The 11,761-nt window shown below is 38.7% G+C and overlaps 1 protein-coding gene across 1 annotated transcript in view; it reads left to right on the top strand.

Moving 5' to 3' along the window:
• The window catches only part of LOC108967759 (zinc finger protein sens), a 13,606-nt gene extending 10,037 nt beyond the window's left edge, over positions 1 to 3,569 (top strand). The window contains exons 3-4 of the mRNA XM_018931372.1: positions 1,645 to 1,795; positions 3,127 to 3,569. Of these exons, the coding sequence (XP_018786917.1) occupies positions 1,645 to 1,795; positions 3,127 to 3,344 (369 nt within the window). The 3' untranslated portion in view covers positions 3,345 to 3,569. The remainder of the gene's footprint in view (positions 1 to 1,644; positions 1,796 to 3,126) is intronic.
• Positions 3,570 to 11,761: the final 8,192 nt, after the last annotated feature.

Raw genomic sequence — 11,761 nt, forward strand, 5'->3', positions numbered from 1 at the left:
TTTTTATGAAATTAAGAAAAAACTTTTTCTGTTTTTTCTTCTTTTGCTTCATTGAAAAGTTTTCGAAATTTTTTGTTTTTAGTAAATAAAAAAAAAAGGTCTCCGAAATTTGTTATATATGTACATATGTATGTATATTTTTGAAATAGAGAAACAGGTTTCAATTTATTTTTCTTTATTTCTATGAAATAAATCAACAAAAGTGTTTTCAAACGTATTTTTATATACTACATATTTTGGCGAAAAGGTTTTAAAATTTTTCTATACTTTTTTGAAAAAAGAAAATTATTTTCGGAAATTTTTTATAGATGTATATTAGAAATAAGATAAAGGGTTTTAAATTGTTTCCTTTATTTTTGTTTTTTGTAAATGCAAGGAAAAAGTTTTTGAATTTTTTTTTTTTCAAATTTTTATGCTACCGAAAAGGTTTTTAGATCAACAAGCAATTTGGAGCAATTGGAAAAAAATCTAAGTTTTCTGTCACACATCTAATTTTATAAAACGGCCATCCATTAGTTTAATACAAAAATCATTACACTTCGAAAATTTCGACAGTTAAGCACGTCCCCAAACTTGATTACTTAAACATGTCAACTGAGTAAATTAAAGCACCTATTTTCTTAAAAACTTTCAAAATATTTGCGCAACTGTATCTAATTACGCGGCCTGCTAATAAAAAAAACCGAAATGTGAATCGTTCAAAACAACTCAAATTCAATTTTAATACTATGTGAACCCACCTCCCAAACACTATTTTGCCTTTAAGCTTGTATTTATAGAACACCTATGTAAATATGTCAGGCTTGAGTGCATGTACATATGAATGTATAAATGATTAGTTGAATACGATCTTCATTTGATTTGTTATTGCTGTTACATTCTCTACTAAACCTCGTATTTGTATAGCTGTTTTATACGAACCCATTCGAACTCGAGCTGAAACATTATAGATGCACGGAAAATCATTCACATGATTTTTGATGTTTGAAACAGTGCCATTGTACGCATTGTTGACGCATTGGAATGGGGGCACGTACAGGTGTAGTGGAAGATTAAGTATACCTAGTAACAAGGGTGACAAGTGCTGTGTGGCAGTATTTATAATTTTTTAAAAGTCATTAAAAATTCGAAATAATAAGAAATGTTAACATTAGTTGCCACGATTCAATAATATCCTTAACAAATTCATAAAAATCTATATACATAAGTGCTACAGGGATCAATTTGTGTGACAGCTATACGCTATAGTAATGCGAACTGAACAATTTTTTCGAAGATTGTACCATTGTCTAGGACAATAGTTTTTGTAAAGTTTCGTGAAGATATTCTAACAAATAAAAAAGTTTTCCATACAAAAACTTGAAATTGTTCAATCAGTTTGTATGGGAGCTATACGCTATAGTAATCCGAACTGAACAATTTTTTCGAAGATTGTACCATTGTCTAGGGCAATAGATTGTGTAAAGTTTCGTGAAGATATTTTAACAAACAGATTTTCGTCGCGCATATACAGACAGACAGACGAGTAGGATTTATGTTGTAAGAAGTAATTTTTCACTTTTTTCAAACTTATTTCCTTATTAATTATTGTATACTAGTTATAATAATTTCTTAATTTCGAATTTATTTCTTGATTTTTTGCAGTGTAAGCAATGTGGCAAATCCTTTAAGCGTTCGTCGACATTGTCCACACATTTATTGATACACAGCGACACCAGACCTTATCCATGTCAATATTGCGGCAAGCGTTTCCATCAAAAATCTGACATGAAGAAGCATACATACATACACACAGGTAGGTTAATTTTGTTAATAAGCATAATATATAAGCAATTTAAATCGAAAATTACTTTTATACGCTTTTTTTAGTTTCAAAATGGCTATTCTTTTAATATGTCTATCGTTTCAAAAATAAGTTAGGTTAGGTTAATCTGGCCTACTAGACCAGCTTTGGTTCTTTGCGATACCAGATGGAGGTCATTCAATATAAAAAATCATATTTTCAACTTCAAAGTAAACAGTAAACTATTTTGTGGAAATATACAAAACATATGGCCAGAATGACTGCGCGAACAAAGCTGCTCTTATCAACGCATCCATCAGCTATTAGTTAGCTATAAGCGGACAACTGTCGAAACAGGGTGCCTAAATGATCCGCATGTTCAACTTGAGTCGTTATAGACTTGTTGGTATTACTGTCCGTTTGTCTGTATATACGAGAACTAATGCCTCAGTTTTTGAGCTGTCGAGCTGAAATTTTTCACACGCCATTTTCTCGCTGAAATTTTTGAGAAATCGAACTGAAATTTTGTACACATACTTTTATCCTCAAGAAGTTAGTAATTTGTTGGAGTTATCGATATCGGACCACTATAGCATATAGTTATCATACAAGCTGACCGATCGAGATCATTAACAAAATTTAGTTCTTGTAAGGAAAACTTTTTATTTAATGAGATATCTTCACAAAATTTGGATTGACTTATTATTCAAAGCAACGGTATAATCTCCGAGAAAATCGTTCAGATCGCAATACTATACAAGCATATTGTAACACCTTATAAAACTGCAGTATTGCACTATTGCACCCGCAGAAGTCAATTTTTAGCACCCTCGATATCGCACCTGCTGTACATATGTATATATACGTGATAAAGCGTGTCACGTGCCACTCCATCGAACAATGTTGTCGCCACTTTGCCAACAATTAAATCACACGGTCATGCGTTTACACATACAAGTATGTATGTGTATACATATATATATATATATATATATTAATGCATGCCGCCGTTATCTGATTTAATTTTACTAATTGCGTGATTTTGTTGCACAAGTGTAAAATCATTTGTTGCAACGCGCGCCCTTCGTTTTGGCGTCCTGGCAATAGAGATATTTATACACTTGTGCTAGTTGCATTGCACGAGTTTCCCTACAAATGCGCTTCAACGCAATAACGCCAAAGTGATTAATATTCTTAATTGCTGCGCCCTTAAGGTACACTTTGGCATACTTGCCACCCCTCCAACTACACTTTTATATGCTCACCGGTCACAAAGTGATTTTATTTTTAATTAATTTATTGATCGCTTGCTTATTTTTTCATACTTTCTTCGATTTTCACAGGTGAAAAGCCACACAAATGCACCGTTTGCCTGAAAGCTTTTAGCCAAAGCTCCAATCTCATCACACACATGCGCAAACACACCGGCTACAAGCCCTTCGGCTGCGGCCTATGCGATCAATCGTTTCAGCGCAAGGTCGATCTGCGTCGCCACCGCGAGAGTCGGCACGAGGAGCCGTTGGCACCGGTGAAGATGGAGGTGAGCAGCAGCAGTTGCTGAAGACACGCCTATGGACCGTTAGCGGTCCAGCGCTATAACGAGACTGGCAGCTTTGTATTTACACCGCAGCGTTGGGATACCTTATGGATCGGTTAGCTGTGTGTGAGCTCGATTTTAAAGTAGCACTAAGCGGATTTTAGACGATATATGTATACTCATATGTATATTTATCGGTTGCATATGCTCGCTCTACCGCAGTTAATTGCGTGACATTTGTCATCGCGGGCATCGAGAAACAATTAGGTCTAGTGCGCACGTCAAGTAGTATTGTGTGGTCCCAGTTGGTCTGTTAAAATACTAAGTCGTTTAAGCCAAAGTTTTCTACACACTAATTTATTTATTAAGTCGTTGCAGTAATAAGTTTTATATAAGAAATACTTATAGTAGTAAAACTTTTCCAAGCCAGTGAGTGTGTGTCGGTGTGTTGCTATAGCCTTTGATAAGCTAAGTATTTAAATGTTGGCCTTAAGCAAATAAGTACAGAACTAAGAATAATTAAATAAATAAAATTCCTTTAATAATTAGTGCTAAGGAAATTGACTTGTAATCGTTTGTTTGTTAATTGGACTACTTATGCTCACTTATTGTTGCTCAAATCTTTGAAATTTTACTTATAACAATTCGCCACTTAAAATGCAAAACAACGCATCATCAAAAATATCGGAATTGCGTTTTTATTGCTTACATATTGCATATATGTAGCATAAAATTTTCAGCTTCCGCTGAGAAGATATAACCAATATATAACCATTTTATAACTAAAAGATGAGTGTATGATAACCGATAATATAACCACTTTGTAACCGATACTCAAATTTTGTTTCAGTTTGAGTACTTCCCTTATATCGTTTTTCCTTCGCCTGTAAGCTTAGAAGTATGTATCATCAAATTTTGACCTCTCGTTGTCAGACATACCCAATATATAACCCTTTTGTAACAAAAGCTCAAATTTCGTTTCTATTTGAATGGTTTCTATTGTATCGTTTTCTATTCACTTGGAAACTTATGAAAAACGATGTTACCTTATTTTGCATTTTAGCTGACGAAATACTAGTAATAACTGTATATACAATTTTGTAGCATTTTGGACATTTTACAACATTTGGCCTTATATACTATAGAAAAAAATTATATAATATTAATGTTACAACAAAATTTTGTTAATTACAACGCAGCTAAATATACCAAAGAACTAATTTAATTATTTAAGTTGGAGTAAATTATTACTAAATTTAAGTTAAAATCGCTAGAATTTAGAAATTTATCAAAAACGCATTTTAAACGTTTTTCAAGCCTAACTTTCTAATATAGTTTAAGTACAAGTTTATATATTTTAGTTAATTTAATCTTGTAGCATAAGTATTATGTATAATTTTTTCTTAATTAAAACCTATTTATTTTATAATGAATTATGAAAAAAATTAATAAATGTTTAAAAAACTCAAAAAGTTCGCTTTCGCTTATTTTGTTAACAGGAAATGCAATTTTATGAACGGAGACACCGCTTAAGCGGTCATAGCGGCGTTTACAAAGCGCGCCAATCCTTCTTTCGTTTCGCTATTTAGTGTCAATTAGAGATTCCAAGTGTAGCCATATCCTTCTTCATCTGGTCTTTTCAGCGTAATTTCTTCTTCGCCGGGCAATGGGAAGGCTGCTCCATCGTGATCGATTGAGGAATCACATTCACCATATCCTGGTGTTATGCTTTCACTGCTATTCAGCAGGCTGGGGAAATTTTCCCTCCATAATTTTAGTATGTTCTGGGCTTCAGTCACTAGATCTCCTCTGGGGGTTTTACAAGAGTACGCTCTGTTCCTGAAATCTTCTATTAGTCGCCGCATCTTTTCGTAGAATTTTCAAGCATTACTTCTGTCGGGTAGCTTGTCAAACTCTTCGTAATGATGCATTTCGGCCTCTCTCTTTTTTATCTGCAAATACGTCTCGTTTCTCTCTTCTACTCTCGATATCCATCCCATACCGTACGTGTTGTGGTCGATTGTAGCTGTCTTGTTTTTCTCCGCTGCGACACGGCACTCCTCATTGTACCAGCTGTTATTTTAACTTTTCCGAAAAGCAGTGGTTTCGTTTGCAGCTGTACAAAAGGAGCTTGAAAGGCCGTCCCACAGTTCCCGTATACGGTGTTGCTGATGAGTGCTCTCAGAGAGTAAGAGTGCAAGTCGAGTAGATAACCGTTTGACTGTCTGTTGTAATTGCAGCTTCTCGACGTCGAACCTTCCTTGTATTTGTTGACGTGCGTATCTTGACTACAGCAAGATAATGGGGTCGATGTTAGGACCTCGGCGCGTACGCATGTCTAAAAGACTGGAGTCTTCCGTCTAACACAATCGAATCCGGAGATAGCCAAGCCACTTGATGAATCTTCCTATGATGGAATCTGGTACTACAGGTAACCATACTTCGGGCCTGGTGAAGTCGATCAGTCTCATAAAGCTCTAAACAAAATTCTACAAATAAAATATGCTCCGAAAGTTGCACTTTTTCTATCTGATATTACTTCACTGCTTCAAAAATTATTTCGACCTTCGTTTTTTCTTACTTTTTCCGCATTTTTTCGGTGAATCCTTATGAAATTCAATACTAAATAATTTAACAACAAATTAAGTACAAATTGCCGTCGTCAGTCGATCGATCGAACGCGCGTCTTCAAACCTGATTTCAGCGAAGACTGTACGAGTTAATAATTTTCACTATTTTGCGACAATTTCGACGGCAACACAGAAGCCTCAAAGAGTTACCGCCGTCGGCTTTTCTTTGATCTGCAGGTCTACAATGGCAAATATGTCACTTTGTAATATACCGACAACATTACAGCCGCCTAAAAACTGTAAACCCCTTAAAATACTTATAACACCGTAAAGCCCAGCGACAGTTCAGTTATTCAGCGGTACATTTCCAATTGTTGCAACAGCAAATTACAAATCACACAAAGTACTTGCCAAAAACAAAAGACCAAAAACAAAATTTCGTGCTTCCTCAACAGCGCTGAGCAATTATCGACGAACTTCATTGATTGCCGTTGATCAAGGCAAAGATCAATGCGATCGTCATTACATATCATAATTATAGTTAGTTGGCACTGCAAACGATCATAAACACCGATCGCTAATGACGAAACATACGCTCGTTCGTATTTATGGCGAATCAGTTGGTACTTTTCTTGCCAAATATCATCTGAAGCTGAAAAAGTACGAAGAAAGGCATTCTGTAATCACTTTTCGTATACGCGTATAAATGTACCAAAAAAATGTTCGTAAATCTCGTACACTGTTACTTACAACAAACAGTCAACAACAAGCCATGTGGCCGCAGTAAAAGGCTCAGCGCATCAGCCCTCCGCGCCACAAGTTTGCTCGGTTGTGAAAATTCCCGAAATTGCTGCTTCGATCCCATTCGATCATACATAGTTGTTGCGCCACGATCGGTGATCTTTGTTGGTTGGCCTAAAGTGTGGCAGTTGGTGTGCAACAATTTGTTGCAAGGTGCGGGTAGCGACAATAAAATATGAGAGCAGTGCATGGAAAAGACGCCAAATCAATTTGATTTCGATATGAGCACACACCAACACACACATATGCAATGTCACTTGGCTGACTGAAACCACATTTTTACATGTCTGTCAAGGACTTTGCGCCTCTCCGCTTTGAATTCGGCAGCTGATTGTTGCCGACAGCCCTCTGGTGTAGTGCTTGCTGAAAAGCCGACAAAGTGCTGGGCGGCATTTTGAATGGCATTATTGACATTATCGACGCCGCCTTAGACGTGACAAAATTTCTTATGGCAAAAGCGGCATGCATTGACCGGGACAATTTGTTAATGAGTTGCGCCCTGATTTTCAAATTTAACAGTATTTCGCAAAAATTTACAGCGATTGTAGCATTAAAAAAAAAGTAACACAAATACAGCAATTAAATTTCTACAATATACCTATGGGGTCTAATACAACAACTGAGAACAAGACTATTTGATAATCCAAATGTTAAAAATGAGAAAGTAGCTCTAAGGATAAAAATCCTTCACATGGTGGCTTATATGTTGGATTAGGTTAGCTTAGCAAGAAATCCCACTTAGATTGCTTAGAACCACGGTCCGTTATGTTAGCAAAATTCCTATATATCGATCATAAGACCCTCATATATCGACAATACGAACTTGTCGAGTTGGTCAGTTCCCTAATTGTGTCTCGAGTTAGTCAAGGAGTGTCTGTCCTCACTAGACTTTATCATCAGACTGGTTTGGTGACCTGATCATAGCGGAATCGCAAAACTGCAAGGCCATTGAATTAGCCAAAGTGGCACCATTGTCATACTCACATCGGATTTAAAAACGGTTTGGATCTCCGTTGTTAGCATGTTACAATGGATCTATGGAACTCACGTGCGTTTAGCAAGCGTTGGTTCCTGTAAGATAGGCCAGAGATAAAGCGACAGCCGCTATTCTGGCTAAGTTATCTTGTCCGCATGGTTTAGAACACTTCAGCTTTGTAAGTTTTCGATTCAGTATCCGCCGATGGAAGCAGAGGAAGATATTAAGACCTCCACTTTGTTGAAGAGTTCACGTGGAGAAGGACTTGGCTGAAATCAGTATCTCCAATCGGCGCCATATAGCGATCGAGTTAGCACTGTCTGCACCACGAAAGAATAAAAAAAAGCAGAGAAAGTTAAAGACTTACACTTTGTTGAAAAGATCAGGCGGAGAAGGATGTGACCGCATTTGGTATCTCCAATCGGAAAGCAAGCGACTGACGCACTGTTGTCAATTCGGCTATAAGTATAACCGCGTAATGTAGAGAATCCTGTAGGTCCAGATTTACGGTTCATTTTTGTGCGCTTAATCTTCAGCATAGCAACATTATATATTGTCTGCCGTTTAGTGACTCATATATAATTGTTTGGAAAGTATAGACTTAATAAAAGATATATTTCGAGTGTGACGAATAAATATTTCATTGCGAATTGGCAAACATTCTTTTACTAGACGCGGTGACAACAACGTGAACTGGTTTTCCACAACATGTGCTCATATTTCATAGAGCCGCCTGCATTCCAAAATAGTCGGCATATCTGCGCTAAGTTTGCTATCAATAAATTCATTAAATACACGAGAGTGGAAATACAAACACGAAGCGGCAGATGAAGTCCTTAATATCGTACTAAACGCATAAATGTAACTATGCGTAGAGAAGAAGTGTGGCAGGTGAAAAATAATTATCCGTTCCACGAACCTGTTCAACTACGAACGGCCACGATATCGCCCTCTCCCATTTCGTGTCCCTACGTTTTGGTTATCTTAACATATGCCTTTTAGCCCGGTCGCATACCTGCAACGCATGCCTAAATCTCTAAGCAACCTGTGCGTAGAAATCCAGCTGACTACTGCCACCGGCATCTGCAACATATAATTTCCGAGCCGCAAAAAGAAAACACAAACCGAAAAATCAAAATGCATAAAAAGTGTACGAAATCCGAAATTAGGCGCGTGTCTACGAAATGAAATCACAAAATCAGCTCATCTGCGCTGCGCTGCGGAGCGCACTGTCTGCCACTCACTCGCAGTGCTCTTTTATGCGCTGCGATTGCGTCTACAACCGAGCGCTCAAAGACGCAACTGTGTCTGTGTGTGTTCCACAATCATATCCTTTGGACCCAGACTTTTCAGCTGATGCACAGGCAATAATTGTGGCAGCAAATTGCATGTAGGTACAAGCAGCGACCGGAGCGGGGCTTGTTGCAGGGATGCGCTCGGCGGCTGGATGCCAATGGTGCTACAAATTAAAATGCGCACACTGAAATATTTTTTATACGCGCTTTTTACATGTTTCTCATTTTTGTTGTTGCTGGCGTTGCTTTGTTGCACGCAGTATGCCTGACCGCCAAGCTGCAGCGGAAAAAATGTTCAGCGCACACCTTTCGTTCGTTGTCTGTCGCGCTTTGCGAAAGCGACAGGTGCGCATGATGCAAGCGCTACAATAACAACAACAACAAGAAAAACAATAACAATAGCAAAACCAATTTAATAACAACAAAAACAAGCTGTCGTGTCTGCGTAGCGGCATTTAAGGCAAGAATGGAGACAAAGCAGCAGCGCAACAACAACAAGAACGGCTTAGAAGTCACAGCTAAACAACTATAAGCCCACACACACATTCATAAATGTATATATATTTACACATACTAGCACACACTTGCATCAATACAAAAACAACACACACATATCTCTACACATGTTGTAAAACTACGCTTGTCAAGTGCGCCGCTCCTTGCCGACAGGAGTTGCATGTCCTTTCGTTGTTGTTGGCCATTGAATCGGCCTAGCCGGACTAGTCGTCTGTTGCGCCGGCTGATCCTGATTATTGGCAACGCAACATAAGTCAAGTCAAGTCAACACGAGTCAAGTGCCGACCACAAGCAAGCAAGCAAGCGGCTACAACAACAACACCGATGTTGCTGCAGTTATCTTCTGCACTAGATTCTCGCAAATGATGCGTTCGCGCCCTCCTGCTCTTTACTTCTCGTTTTTATGTGGCAACCGCAGCGTTGTTGTGCCTTTTGTCGCCAGCTACAACAACAACAACACGAAACACAATAGCAAAATCATTTCGACTATTTGCGCCTTCTCTTTACTGTTGTTATTGTTGATTTTTACTACTTTACGGGTTTTGCAAGATTCACAGTTGCAACTGCAGTTGCATGTTGCATGCCGTTGTCGGTTGGCTAGCACGAATAGTCGACGAGAGGACACAACAAAATTAATTCCTTGCCATAATTTATAATTCAACAGATGACACGAGCCAAGCCACAAGGCAATCGGCAATCGGCGCGGACGATCAATGTGAAACGAGCCGGCGCACGGCGTACCCAGCGCTCGTTGGCTAAGCGGTAGCGGTACCCCGCGCGTCCCCATCTCTGTAAGCGGCTTTAATGTGTGGCACATGCCGCACAGGTTGTTGGCAAATGTGGACGGCAACTGTTTTGCGTGTCTGCGCATGTTTGTTGTGGCACAGCTTTTGCTTTGCCAGCCAACGGGGGGTAGCGCCCTTAGCGCGGCATCCCTTGTGCCACTTCGCGCGGCTGCAGCACTGCAAAGGCATTTATATTTATTTGTTACTCAGCTTTGCCAGTTTAATTCCCTGTCTTTCGCCATTTCCAAGCATTTAAAATTCGTTTATTTTGCAAAAACAAAAATATATATGCATATACTCATTTGTTTGGCAACATTTGAAGTTGTTGCCACCGTTGTTTTTGCAGTTATCGGTTTGTTGAACTTGTGTGTCACCGTCGTTGACCTGTTAATCGGTTCATTCGCCCAAGCGATCCTCCGTTCAAGCGGGCCCACAACCGATTGCCGTTTAATTTACAGCCATTTAACAGTTATTCGCTATTGTCCTGCGGCCGCATTGCCAAAAATTGCCTTGTGCGTCTCCTATGTCAATGTTGTTTTTGTTTTGCTTATTGTTTGCTATGCAATGAGGTTAGTTACCTACACGCGCCACTTGGGGTTCTTCAACTTTGCACTCCACAAATGTCCTGTAAGCCCTGCACCTGTGACGCTGTGCTGGCTATACACAGTACATTTCGCTTGGACATGACCCACGTAGCTAATTTATGGCTTCTCTGCGTACATAAAGAATCGTCCTTAATTGAAAATGTTTACATTCAAAATAATTGTAATAAATAAGAACAATCGCTGATCGGCGCGTTTCGTCAATTGGCATTCGAGCGCAGATGTGTTGAATTTATGGAAATTCTCTGAGTATAATGTACAAAGAATGAGGAGGCATATGGAAGAAAAAAGGAAGCTTACAATTTAAACATTTAAAAGTGTGAAAGAGAGATATTTTTCTTAAGATCTATTGATCAATTCCAGTAGCAGTATGGGTGCTGTTGAGGCGATATGAATCTTTCTCGAATACATAGATACAAGAACTTTGATCCTGAAGATATATTGTGTCCTCCACTCTCCACACGAATCACCTAGGTCAAGCACACTGATAAATTCCAGTACCCTATTGGGTGCTTTGAAACGAAGTGATCTAAGAAGTTGATCCTGCGTCCACAGACTGCTGTGAAGTCTAGCATTAAATGCTCGGGAAGTTCCAGCTTCAGATTTCAGAACCGGCAGTGTGCACAAGGCTGTACTCATGTTATACCCTTGCGACCACGCAAACTTGTAGGCTATTCAGTCGTTCTATACACTTCTAAACCATTCAGTCTTACTAGTGAGGGCAAACTTAAACTTCTTTGTGAAATTTACTGTTTTGGTAATTGCGCCCCTCGGTAGAAGAGCCAGTGGTGTTTTTTCAATTAAGACCTTCATTTGTTGGAACGGGATTACCTTCCCTCTGTCTCTGAATGTGCGGTGCTTTCGAAACCCATGCCGCCGCTTCATATGTAACAATC

Source organism: Bactrocera latifrons, unplaced genomic scaffold (genome assembly GCF_001853355.1).
Source record: "Bactrocera latifrons isolate USDA-ARS-PBARC rearing strain unplaced genomic scaffold, ASM185335v1 scaffold_199, whole genome shotgun sequence".
NCBI lineage: Eukaryota > Metazoa > Arthropoda > Insecta > Diptera > Tephritidae > Bactrocera > Bactrocera latifrons.